General features: G+C 39.7%; 1 protein-coding gene and 1 long non-coding RNA gene across 8 annotated transcripts in view; one reads left to right on the top strand and one right to left on the bottom strand.

Annotated features, from left to right (window-relative positions):
• The window catches only part of LOC101939332 (uncharacterized), a 206,828-nt gene extending 194,550 nt beyond the window's left edge, over positions 1-12,278 (bottom strand). For both annotated transcript variants that reach the window (XR_010597641.1, XR_255311.4), the window contains exon 1: positions 12,189-12,278. This is a non-coding gene — a long non-coding RNA (uncharacterized LOC101939332). The remainder of the gene's footprint in view (positions 1-12,188) is intronic.
• Positions 1-13,519, top strand: part of EGFL6 (EGF like domain multiple 6) — a 69,877-nt gene that overhangs the window by 29,175 nt on the left and 27,183 nt on the right. For 4 of the 6 annotated variants that reach the window (XM_042840169.2, XM_008172067.4, XM_065580651.1 and 1 more), the window contains 2 exons: positions 2,090-2,224; positions 4,045-4,167. In XM_042840169.2, the coding sequence (XP_042696103.2) occupies positions 2,090-2,224; positions 4,045-4,167 (258 nt within the window). The remainder of the gene's footprint in view (positions 1-2,089; positions 2,225-4,044; positions 4,168-13,519) is intronic. The other 2 variants (XM_065580650.1, XM_024108761.3) reach the window with 1 other exon arrangement.

Raw genomic sequence — 13,519 nt, 5'->3', positions numbered from 1 at the left:
CAGGTAAACAAACCATCCCGGCCCGTCAGCGTATTTCCCTGATGGCCACGTGCCAAAGGTTGCCGATCCCTGGCCTACACCATCAGGTTTGGATATTTGACTGTGGTGTCAGATGCATTTAATATACCACTTCACAATGCTACATAAGTAATAATAATACAGTAACGCCTCACTTAATGTTGTCCCGGTTAACCTTGTTTCGTTGTTACATTGCTGATCACTTAGAGAACATGGTCGTTTAAAGTTGCGCAATGCTCCTTTATAACGTTGTTTGGCAGCCTCCTGCTTTGTCCACTGCTTGCAGAAAAAGCAGCCTGTTGGAGCTAGCTAGTGGGGGCTTGAAACCAGGGTGGGCCAGCAACCCCCCTATCAGTTCCCCTAAGTTCCCTGTGCGGCAGCCGCCCAGCAGGCTAGCAATTGCCAGGCAGTTCAGGTGTCCCTTCCCCCACTGCTATGTGCTGCTCCTGCCCTCTGCCTTGGAACTGCTCCTGGGAGCCTCCTGCTTGCTGTGCGGGGGGAGGGGGGAAGGGAGGGGTAATGTCAGGGTATCCCCCTCCCCCTGCTCCTGTATCCCATCTCCATAGAGGGGGGAGGGAAACAACCGGGCTCAGGATGGAGGGAGCTTGCTGGCCATAGCTGCTGACCTACTTAAAAAGGCAATGTACTTAGAGTGGGGTCAGCATACTTAAAGGGGCAATGCACGTGTCTCTCTCACACAAACACACACACACACACACAGTGTGTCTCTCTGTCTCTCTCTATCATGCTTTGTCTCCTCCCTTCATTCGTGCTGCCTTGTAGAGTGTGAGGCTACATTAACAATAATGTGTTAACCCTTGAGGGCTCAGCCGAGTGCTAGTTCAGCATTTAGCAGTAAGACGTTTCCTGGGAAATATCCCACCGTCTGATTCCACCACCTCAACCAAGCTTCACAATCATCATTGCTGTGTATGGTATTAAATTGTTCGTTTAAAACTTATATGGTGTATTTGTGTGTGTATATATATATAAAACTTATATGGTGTATTTGTGTGTGTATATATATATATATATATAATAAAAAAATAATCTTTTGTCTGGTGAAAAAAAATTCCCTGGAACCTAACTCCCCCATTTACATTAATTCTTATGGGGAAATTGGATTCACTTAACATTGTTTTGCTTAAAGTTGCATTTTTCAGGAACATAACTACAACGTTAAGCGAGGAGTTACTGTAGTTAAGGATAGTGGTTTGTCATGGCAAATTCTATCTAATGTCACAGTTTGGTCATGTGGGGTTGTGGGAGGGAAAGGGAAGGCAAATACCATCAATTTTTAAATGCCATATGTCACCAGTTGCATTATTTTAATGAAAATGTTACTTCATTTTGCAATAAGAAAAAAAATTAAAACCAATTTAACATATAGCCACTCCAGATCACTGAAGAATCTTTCAAACAGTGGTTCTCAGGCATTTTCCATATCAGGGCCCCTTTCCCATTTATTGGGAAGGGCAGGGTGGTCGCATGCCCCTGACAGCTGTCTGCTACCCCCCGGGACTCACGACTTCCAGCCTGAGTTCTACTCATAATTTCATACTTTTCTGTCAGAGCCAAAGGATTTACCCCTGCAAGCAGCAGTGCAGGAAATCAGGAGAGAAAACTGCTGTTTTTTTTCTTCACTGATGCTTTCCCACCTCTGCAAAAGGCCTTATCTTAAGAGTCCTCTGCTGTTTCTTCCCAACTGCCCCGCACCAGAAGAGAAATCACAATCTGAAGTACTTCCCTCCCCAACGCATATTCCATGACCATATGACAAACCATTACCTTTAATGGTTCCTGCTATCTCCCAGCCTTTCACACAACCGAATTTTTAATTTGGCAGCTCTCAAGGTTTTCAGTGAACTTGGCTTTACTGTTACCATCATACCACGCAATCATATGCAAAACAATCCCCAAATATAAAAGTCACAGGACATGTTTTATAACATGGACATTTTGAAACGTGTGGTTCCAGTGACAGCTGTGACCAAAGCACACCTTGCAAGTGACAACTAGCACTGCATTTGTTTCTGCTTGATCTTACGAATTTCCATTTTCCTTGCCCTAGATATTGACGAGTGCTCCACTGGCAAAGCTATTTGCTCTTATAACCGCAGATGTGTCAACACATTTGGAAGCTACTATTGCAAGTGTCAGATTGGTTATGAACTGAAATATGTCAGAGGCCATTATGACTGTGTAGGTAAGATTTAGGCACAAGGTTGGTTTGTCTCTTCCCTTTCCTCAATGTATATCTTTCATGTTATTGCATGGTGATCAGTGGATTTTGCTTTAAGCATGAATATTGGCTTCTGCTTGAGAGTGCAGCTCAGAACCAGATGTAAAATATCATTTAGAACCCTCCTTGGGACACTGACTAATCTCTGCAGCCTGATGACTGAAAAACTATATATAATGATATCAATGAAAATTTACAATGGCAACTGCAATTTATATTGCCTTCTCTTGCCAAGACCTCTCTAGGAGATTTCACACAAGATGTACAGTTATTTGTAATCAAGTCTGCAACAAGGGAACAATGGATTACAAGGGAGTGCTCAGTTTTGATTTAAGGCTGCTAATTGAAAGCTCGCTTGTTTGGATTAAAACCAAAAGGGGTAAATTAATTTTTTGGCTCTGATCAGCATAGTGAGGTGCAGCTTCCGATGCTTTCATTAAGTTGTAACGCAATGGAAAGAGATGTTTGGTTGTCCAGCTCAAATAAGAAAAAATAACTGGCTGGAAAAAGCAGGTTTTAATTACTCTGAAGAACTGTGTTACATCTCTGATCTTTCAGATGCAGAGACAAATACAGATGAAAATACTCTTAAGTCATCTTAACATACACAGATGCAAAAACAAATGTCAAACCTCCCTAGTCCCCTGCTGCAGTCCATTAACTAGAGGCCTCACATATTGCGTAAGAAGACCAAATTTGTAGTTGATGTGGCAGGCATTGAAAAATGTTGCTCTAATGATACAGTTGTAAGGGCCTGAGAGAATTGGAATTACACTGAGCACATACAAAAGAGAACTAATGTCCTCTTGTTTTTTGAGAGGTTTTTTAAGGCAGATTTCGGAGTGGAGTCTTGGTTTCCTGTTGTACTCAAATCCCAGGAGACTTAAAACTGAAAAGGATATCCTTCCCCCCACCTCCTTATGTATGTATGTGCATAGACAAAATGGTGAGACCTGGCCTAAAGCTTGCAGGTCTGAATCTTATTGACAAATACATCAGCCGTTTGATGCAGAGTTCTCTCTGTTACATGTTTGTCCACGCTGAGCCATGCTTTGCATCTGTACCTTTGACCTGCCCGGTATGAATCATGGGTGCAAAACTTTAACTTTGTAAGAACTTAGCTCCCTCATGTGGGAGAAACCAGAAAAGCTCTTGTGCCATTCAGTGGCAAAATCAAATGGAACAAAACAATTAAATCAGTTACTGCCACTGTTTAAAATGTTCTGATGTCAATTTAACATAATGGCTTACGGAATAGCTCAATTATATTTTCCAGCAGCATTCTGTAAATGCCTGGCACTTCTCAAACAAATACAAGAACCCCCTGCCCTAGGGATCTTACAATCTACAGGCACAGTTCTGCCACCCTTACTTGCAATGGATTGTTCTTGGAGTGAGGTGCTATTCCATGCAAGGAGGGCAGAACTAGGGCCAAAATGACTGCATTTCATCACAGTCATGCTTATTCTCATGGGCCCTTTGTATTTTGTTAGGAGAGCAACATTTACAATCTCAGGGCCCAATCCTGCTCTCACTGAAGGCATAAGCAAAACCTCCATTGACTTCACTAGGACCAGGAGCAGGCCCTACAATTATTGTACTAAAAGTCATGCTCAGAAACGGAGGCCAAAAGTTGTGGTCTTGAGAAAGAAGCAAGAGTCCATACCCAGAGCGGATTCTTCTGTTAGTGGTGGTTTCAGGACATTCTTGTTCTGATGCTGGTGCTTAAATTGTCTGAAAACAGATGACTGACTGAAATTTTCACTGAAGTATCCCTTTTCTAGATATAAATGAATGTGCTGCAAGTATACACAAGTGTAACGTCCATGCAGGGTGCCTCAATACTCAGGGATCCTTCAAGTGCAAATGTAAACAGGGCTACAGAGGTAGTGGATTTGAATGTTCTGGTAAGTAACTGCTGATCCCTGGAGGTGCATTGCTTTTACTCTTCTCAGGTAACTATAGGATGATTATTAGAACCCAGTCCTTTATTTCTTAGCCAGACAAAACTCCCACTGAAGTCACACACATATTACAAGAGTAATCTCTTATTGCATATATAATAAAAGTATTCTTTTGGCCAAATTATGTTCTGTTACACTGGTGGAATCCCACTGATGTAATGGTGAGCAGAATATGGTCTTATCTATCTTCTCTCTCTAAAGAAATCTGCTGCAGTTTTTCCTCAAAGGCTTGGCCTCTTGAACTATTCAGACCTTTCTAGAAGAATTGCAAACAAGCTCAGGTAAAATGGGTGTGGAGGGAACAGGGCTTGCTTTTCGTGCTAAAATGTTTTTGTTTATAGTTTTGTCTTATGTCTTCTGTCCACAGAGATGTGTATGCCAACTCCTAAATGAAAATGATCCTCCAAAAAAGAAAAAATTAAACATAAAGACAAGAGCAGCCTATTTAAGTGCACCGTTTTATTTTCTGGGGAAGGTTTCTCCTACAACTTAATTCAATAATCCTCAGAGGAGATCTGAAAATGTTTCCATTCATCAGAGGAAGAATGTTGTGAAAATATTCTGATAAGCTCTTATCTACTTTGTATGTCACAGTAGCCCTTTCCATGGGTCCTGCTCCATTAATCCTTTTAAACTTTAGGTGATTGGGTATGGACCTCCCTCAGCTGGACCTCTCAAAGTCCCTTCTAGCCCTGCATTTCACTGATTCTATGTAATTCTATTATTTATTTATATTACACTAGCACCACCAAAATGTGCTGTGACGTTATATTCTATACAGGTTCTTATTCCCGTTACTGTGGTATCTCAAACCTTGCAATGATGCCTTAAAAAGCTGACTAGCACCTATCATGTTCTAGATGCTGTACATAGTGACAATTTATGCAGAATCCTTTTTTTGCATCAGTACTGAATCTGTTAGGCTCAACTCAGACCCAACATGAGTGAAGTCAATAAGGACACTACTATTTCAGGGCTGAATTTGGCCCATTGTCTTTAATTTTTTAATGCTAGTGCAAAGGTATATGGCCATGGAGAACAGTTTTCAAGTTCAGTGAACACTATATACTAACTACACCTTCAAAGTTGCCAATGACAAGAATGTAGTCAACATTGAAAGGGTGTGAAGATTACAGCGTTAATCTTATCCCAACTTTGTCATCACTGTTTGACATACCTTTCCATCAGGTAAATCTGACTTGCATGACAGCTAAAGATTCAGAAATTTGGACCACATCAAACTGATTTACCCAGGATCAAGCAAAAATATCTAATTTTGGTCAGATTTTGTACATAGTTCGGTTTAAGAGCATGACTCTGACATGCCAAAAGAGAGTGAGTGTGTGTGTGTGTGTGAGAGAGAGAGAGGAAAAAAGTATACTGCCAGAACTTGTAGCAAAATATACTGAATTCTACTTTGAGTTGACAGTTTTACAAGTTTGTCCTTTGGGACAAATTATGATGTTGCAACATCTTCTAAGTGTAACATCAAAACTCAGTGTAAATACAGTGAAAACCTAGCTTGCTCAAAACTGGGACAATCCTGTGAAACGCACCCTAGAGGGGAGTTTTCCATACACTTTTAATGGTCCTTAGTACCTACCATGGTAGCACTGGGCACCTTTATAGTACTTTAAACACAAGACAAAAGTGAAATTGATACTTTTGCATAAATATGGCTAGTTGAAAATTTTCCATTGAAACTATATTTTCATGGAAAATTGGATTTTTGACTGAATTAAATTTTTTCATGAGAAGTATCTATGTTCTGTGGAAAATATTGACTTTTCATTAAAAAAAACAAACAAACAAAAATTCTTTGACCAAAATCTGAAAATTTAGATTTGGAAGTTCAGTCTCTCATGGAAGTTGTAGTTCAGGTGCCTCATGCCCATATTCTCCCCTACAGGCAGGGCTCCCCAGCCAGACTTCATCACCCTTGATGCACCCCAGTAGTTCAGCAAGAGGGGACATTATGGAGCATCATGGGAGACGTAGTTTGCCTTACAATACAGTCTAACGTCAAACCAAACTGAAACAAAATGTTTCTATTTGGGTCCACAAACAAAACAAAACAAAAATTGATGCAGAAATGTCAAAATGTTTCATTTTGATTGAAAATTTCTGTGTCAAAGGTTTTCAATTTTTCTAAGAAAAGCTTAAATCTTTCATCAGGGGAACCCTATTTTCTGACCAAATCTATGCATGAGTTATTTTTACTTAAACAGAAATATTTCAAAGATGAATATGCATCACTCTGTTACATTTTACAAGTTACTTGAATGAGAACAAAGGAAGAATTTTTGAGCATATGTGGTGGTTATTGCACATTCTACAAGGGCTAGTCCTATAGAATCATCAATGTTAGAGACTGAAAAATCCTGTTAGACCATCTACTCCATCTCTCTGCTAGTCTGGGACTGTTCACTACAATAGTTTCTAGTATTCTGTCCTAACTTACTGAAGTTTAATTATCCAGAAGAGGGATAAAAAGTAGCACATTATTAAAATTTGCAGAGGATAGTGAATTAGGAGGTATGAACTCCAGAGAGAGCAGAGAAATAACACAGATAAATAGAGAAATTAGAAATATGGACAGAAAGGAATAAAATGAGAGTTCAATTGGGAAAATGTATGCAAGTCTAAGTAGAGAAAATAATCTAAAACGTACTCAGTGGGAGGGCAAACCTGGACAGCATTGGTGCTAAAAGAGACGTGTGTAGCAGCTGACAGCAAAATAGACATACAGACTTATACTGAGCAGCTAAGTGCTCCCAATTCAAAAGGCAATGGGAGTGAAATCTTGGACTTATTGAAGTCAATGGGAGTTTTGCCATTGACTTCATTAGGGTCAGGATTTCACCCTGGTAGCTTAGGGTACTTGGTATCTTGCATGATTAGTCCTAAAACTATACCATATTTGGGAGAGGAATCACTAGGTCTGGATAACAGTTTTCTACAGAATACTATGAATGATTTTCCATTGCAATGGCATTAGATTTTACTAATGCATGATAAATCAAAGTGTTATGTGAGAGGTTAGCCAGGTAGCTCTCATTGCTTGTAATGAGAATAGTGTGGCTAAACCTCTTAAAATCATTGAATAATTACAGATGTTAATAAATGTAAAATCCAGATGTGGGTTGGTGTTTTTTAATCTATATATAGAATGGAACATGGCTACTACAGTGAACTGCATACAGAATACTGCATGTATACATGACAAAGCCTGGCTGGGATGATTTAGATGGGGTTGGTCCTGCTTTGAGCAGGGGGTTGGACTAGATAACCTTATGAGGTCTCTTCCAACCCTAATCTTCTATGATTCCATGATACTGTCCGTGGTACTTCAGGCTTACTTTTGCCTCTGTTTGTAGATTTGAATGGCATGTTGAAGTGTGTTTCTGAACTGCCTCTTAGAACCTACAAAAATTGTAACCCTTTTACCTTTACCTAAAGGGGTTTTCATAGATTCATAGATTCTAGGACTGGAAGGGACCTCGAGGGGTCATCGAGTCCAGTCCCCTGCCCGCATGGCAGGACCAAATACTGTCTAGACCATCCCTGATAGACATTTATCTAACCTACTCTTAAATATCTCCAGAGATGGAGATTCCGCAACTTCCCTAGGCAATTTATTCCAGTGTTTAACCACCCTGACAGTTAGGAACTTTTTCCTAATGTCCAATCTAGACCTCCCTTGCTGCAGTTTAAGCCCATTGCTTCTTGTTCTATCCTTAGAGGCTAAGGTGAACAAGTTTTCTCCCTCCTCCTTATGACACCCTTTTAAATACCTGAAAACTGCTATCATGTCCCCTCTCAGTCTTCTCTTTTCCAAACTAAACAAACCCAATTCTTTCAGCCTTCCTTCATAGGTCATGTTCTCAAGACCTTTAATCATTCTTGTTGCTCTTCTCTGGACCCTTTCCAATTTCTCCACATCTTTTTTAAAATGCGGTGCCCAGAACTGGACACAATACTCCAGCTGAGGCCTAACTAGAGCAGAGTAGAGCGGAAGAATGACTTCTCGTGTCTTGCTCACAACACACCTGTTAATCCATCCCAGAATCATGTTTGCTTTTTTTGCAACAGCATCACACTGTTGACTCGTATTTAGCTTGTGGTCCACTATAACCCCTAGATCCCTTTCTGCCGTACTCCTTCCTAGACAGTCTCTTCCCATTCTGTATGTGTGAAACTGATTTTTTCTTCCTAAGTGGAGCACTTTGCATTTGTCTTTGTTAAACTTCATCCTGTTTAACTCAGACCATTTCTCCAATTTGTCCAGATCATTTTGAATTATGACCCTGTCCTCCAAAGCAGTTGCAATCCCTTCCAGTTTGGTATCATCCGCAAACTTAATAAGCGTACTTTCTATGCCAATATCTAAGTCGTTGATGAAGATATTAAACAGAGCCGGTCCCAAAACAGACCCCTGAGGTACCCCACTCATTATGCCTTTCCAGCAGGATTGGGAACCATTAATAACAACTCTCTGAGTACGGTTATCCAGCCAGTTATGCACCCACCTTATAGTAGCCCCATCTAAATTGTATTTGCCTAGTTTATCGATAAGAATATCATGCGAGACCGTATCAAATGCCTTACTAAAGTCTAGGTATACCACATCCACAGCTTCACCCTTATCCACAAGGCTCGTTATCCTATCAAAGAAAGCTATCAGATTGGTTTGACGTGATTTGTTCTTCACAAATCCATGCTGGCTGTTCCCTATCACCTTACCACCTTCCAAGTGTTTGCAGATGATTTCCTTAATTACTTGCTCCATTATCTTCCCTGGCACAGAAGTTAAACTAACTGGTCTGTAGTTTCCTGGGTTGTTTTTATTTCCCTTTTTATAGATGGGCACTATATTTGCCCTTTTCCAGTCTTCTGGAATCTCTCCCGTCTCCCATGATTTTCCAAAGATAATAGCTAGAGGCTCAGATACCTCCTCTATTAGCTCCTTGAGTATTCTAGGATGGATTTCATTAGGCCCTGGTGACTTGCGGGCATCTAACTTTTCTAAGTGATTTTTAACTTGTTCTTTTTTTATTTTCTCTGCTAAACCTACCCCCTTCCCATTAGCATTCACTATGTTAGGCATTCCTTCAGACTTCTCGGTGAAGACCGAAACAAAGAAGTCATTAAGCATCTCTGCCATTTCCAAGTTTCCTGTTACTGTTTCTCCCTCTTCACTAAGCAGTGGGCCTACCCTGTCTTTGGTCCTCCTCTTGCTTCTAATGTATTGATAAAAAGTCGTCTTGTTTCCCTTTATTCCTGTAGCTAGTTTGAGCTCATTTTGTGCCTTTGCCTTTCTAATCTTGCCCCTGCATTCCTGTGTTGTTTGCCTATATTCATCCTTTGTAATCTGTCCTAGTTTCCATTTTTTATATGACTCCTTTTTATTTTTTAGATCATGCAAGATCTCGTGGTTAAGCCAAGGTGGTCTTTTGCCACATTTTTTATCTTTCCTAACCAGTGGAATAGCTTGCTTGTGGGCCCTTAATAGTGGCAGTTTTTCAAAGGGACAACTCTCCTCAGTTGTTTTTCCCCTCAGTCTTGATTCCCATGGGACCTTACCTATCAGCTCTCTGAGCTTACCAAAATCTGCCTTTCTGAAATCCATTGTCTCTATTTTGCTGTTCTCCCTTCTACCCTTCCTTAGAATTGCAAACTCTATGATTTCATGATCACTTTCACCCAGGCTGCCTTCTACTTTCAAATTCTCAACGAGTTCCTCCCTATATGTTAAAATCAAGTCTAGAAGAGCTTCCCCCCTAGTAGCTTTTTCAACCTCTGAAATAAAAAGTTGTCTGCAATGCAGTCCAAGAAATTGTTGGATAGTCTGTGCCCCGCTGTGTTATTTTCCCAACATATATCCAGATAGTTGAAGTCCCCCATCACCACCAAATCTTGGGCTTTGGATGATTTTGTTAGTTGCTTAAAAAAAGCCTCATCCACCTCTTCCACCTGGTTAGGTGGCCTGTAGTAGACTCCTAGCATGACATCTCCCTTGTTTTTTACCCCTTTTAGCCTAACCCAGAGACTCTCAACACTTCTGAGTGTTGTTGGGTGTTGTTAACCATTCTCACATCTGGCCTTCATCTTATTCCAGTCCACAGCTTTTGTCAGGTCTCTGTTTCTCCTGACTTCTGATTGTGTATTAATGAAGTACATTTCTTTCATCACACACTTATGTGTGTGTTTCAGTCTTTTATTTGAGAATAGAATCCCAAGAGTTTTTACATAAGCAATATGGATTCCTGGGAAAACAGGAACTGCTTCTTTTAATTCACTCTTTGTATTAAGTTATTAAAGGAGCAAGGAAAAGGCAGTGCTAACTTTGAAACTAGACTTTTCATCCAGCATTCTGTCATGCTCTACATTCTTGTCTTGTTGTTCTTTGTTAGGTTGCTAAATAGCAGCACATGAACACAACTGTCCTTGTCTCCCCTCTGTCTAGCATATCACATTGTTCAAGGTGATTTTGTTCATCTCAGAACATGAAAAACCTAAGTCTGGCTCTGTTTTCCTACTAACTCACCAATCCTCAACAAAGCATAGGCCAACATCACAGGATTTCCAGAAGCTTAAAAAGCTGTTCTAACCCTGTCACTGTGAGACTCTTCTAATTCTGTTTAAAATGTAGCCCAGTACTGCTACCATCCTTTATTCAATAACTGTGATCCATTTGCTGTCTCAGGTATTGCCTGCTGAAAGTCTTGCTGCTTGCTTTAGGCAAGTGTAATCCAGTATTGTGGAAATGCCGCAGTTTCTCTAAGTCTCGCTCTTTCCCTACTCGAGGTGGTCAGATTTTTAATGGGAATTTATTTATTTTGAAACTTTTTATTAAGGCAAAGTTTCAATTAACATACTACATTATTTATTCAGGATCAGGTTAATATTCAAAGAACTTGGATAAAGGTTCTGGCGTGCTGGCTGGGTGCCCTCTTCCTCTGAATACACAAGAGAGGGTGACCAAATTCCTAAGTACCTATCCTCATTTTGGCACTTCTCTTGTATGTGAAAGCTCTTCCATTATGAGGACAATCCATATTTTACTATATCACAATACCATAGGAGGAAGGGTAACATTTTTTCCAATAGTGTCCAAAACAGTCTAGCTGTTAACAATATAAAAAATTAATTTGCAGTTTTGTTTAAAATGAAGGTCCTTTACTGGAGCATTAAGTAAGCAGGTCAAGGGATCTTTAGAATGCTAGCATTTTGTCATAAAATGAAACTCTCTAGTAACTTCTTCCCCAAACTGCCTAGTTCCTGGACACAACCACAACATGAGCAATATGTACCCCTTTACCCACAACCCCCTCCAAGAGGACCAACCCCTGGTAGCAAAAATATTATGCATCTTCACTGGAGTCAGAGGCTATCAGTACAATAATTTATACATTTTTTTCTATGTGCTACACACACTGAAAAGACCCATTCATACAGATCAATTTATTTGGCCAAATCTCTCTACCATCTTTTCATCAATGTTGTCAACATCTTTTTTCACTTAAAATTGTATATATCTTAAAAATTAAATGAGCTTGTTCCTGGATCAACTCTTGAAATGTCTTAATGGGAGTTTTGGAAATATCAAGTTTTTGTGCATTGTCAGACTATTTTGCAATAATTCCTAAAGAAGAGTGGTAGTCTTTCTATAGGATTTGTAAACCAACCTATGTAATTTTTGAAATGTATAGGATAGTTTCAAAATTCTGTAGAAACAGAAGCATTTTCTACTACATGCAATAGATTTTTAGAGTTATTACTCTGGAATCCTAGTGGTTGCATCCCTACTAAGTTCTATAGAAATTTTCCATAAGGTTAGGGAATTTTATATTTAAATTTAAAATTTCCTAACCTTATGGAATATATATATACACACACACACATGCATGCTCACTCTTTCACTATTATATACAGAAGTTTATAAACTTGTTTTATAAACTAACCTCTTAGAAAACCTGGCAGGTGATAATCCTAACGTGAGGCTAGGTGTCAAGGAGGAAGCAATATATAGCGTATAGGAGTTGACAGCAATCACTCTTCTCTGTTGGGAACAGTTGGTTCTTATGTACCAATTCCCAGCCATGGTTACAGAGGCACATGTGAGAGAAAGGAATGTACATCTCCATCTTTTTGTTTTTGCTCTCAGGAACAACATCCCTGTTTGTATAGCACAGCACACGAAAAGCTGGAGTCTAGCAATTGTTCTATGTTCTTTCCAACTCAACCTGCTTAACTCCGGCATTAGTCACCAATTCCTTGGTTTCTTAATCTTGCACAGAACGTGTTTACAGAAAAAAATCATTTTTAGCCCTTAGCCTCCACTGGCATTGTTGCTTGCACAGGTCTTTTGTTTTAATTCTCTGTGAATTAAAGTACCTTTGAAAGCTGATGCATTTTCCTGTAGGCATTATAAACACAAAATGTAAAAGAATGACTGACAGGTACTAATCTATATACTGCCAGATATGAGATTTATAAAGAATGGCAGGGGAGAAATGGATCAAAGTTGTTGATAAATGCATGAAGGTTTGTGTTCAATAAATATAGGATTATATATTGAGGGTTTTTCTCAAAAATTCCAGCCTCACAGCCTTAGTCTTAAGCAGTTTGGCCTTTGGCTTTCTCCACTGCATTCCACATTCTCATGGAGGCTCAGGCTGTTCCTTCCTGTGATGTCCATATGTGGAAGTTAGCAAACTCTGATGACAGTAGATTCTACAGAACATGTTGTGGGACCATAAGATTTTCCAGATGATTATGGGGAAGGATCCTCTCTAGCTGTTGCTGACATCCAGACTTAAGAAGGCTTAAATTTAGCACCTTAGGCTACTTTAAGACAGGAATCCGATTGGAAAAAGGATTAGTGATACCTCCAAAAAGCTGCCCCCAGCCCAACCTCCATTCACCCGTGATTCTAAAATGAGAGTATGCAGCTTTTCATAATATTATTACAAACCAAAAAGGTGTGTGGACTGTGCACCTTTGTCCCCATATTTTTATCACATCTGTAGGTTGGTTTCCTTGCCCCTATTTTCTTTCTTTTTGGCACCATAAAGGTTATTAGGTTGAGCTATAAGAATTTTTCATTTCAAAAGGAAGGCTTCAAAGCAGAAACTGAAAGCAGATGTTCAGGTTTGCTGGGCAGTCAGACTTGACTTGAAAACCTCCACAGGCTCTTTATTAAAAGCCTGGAGTTTTGTGTTACTGATTGTTGAGAGGAAATTTGTTGGGAATGGGGTTTTCCTGTTAATTTTTCTTGCTGTGTTCTGAGTAA

The sequence above is a fragment of the Chrysemys picta genome, chromosome 1 (assembly GCF_011386835.1).
Source record: "Chrysemys picta bellii isolate R12L10 chromosome 1, ASM1138683v2, whole genome shotgun sequence".
In the NCBI taxonomy this organism is placed as follows: Eukaryota; Metazoa; Chordata; order Testudines; family Emydidae; genus Chrysemys; species Chrysemys picta.
Note: the sequence above shows the minus strand (reverse complement) of the source record. Positions and strands in the feature narration are given on the sequence as shown.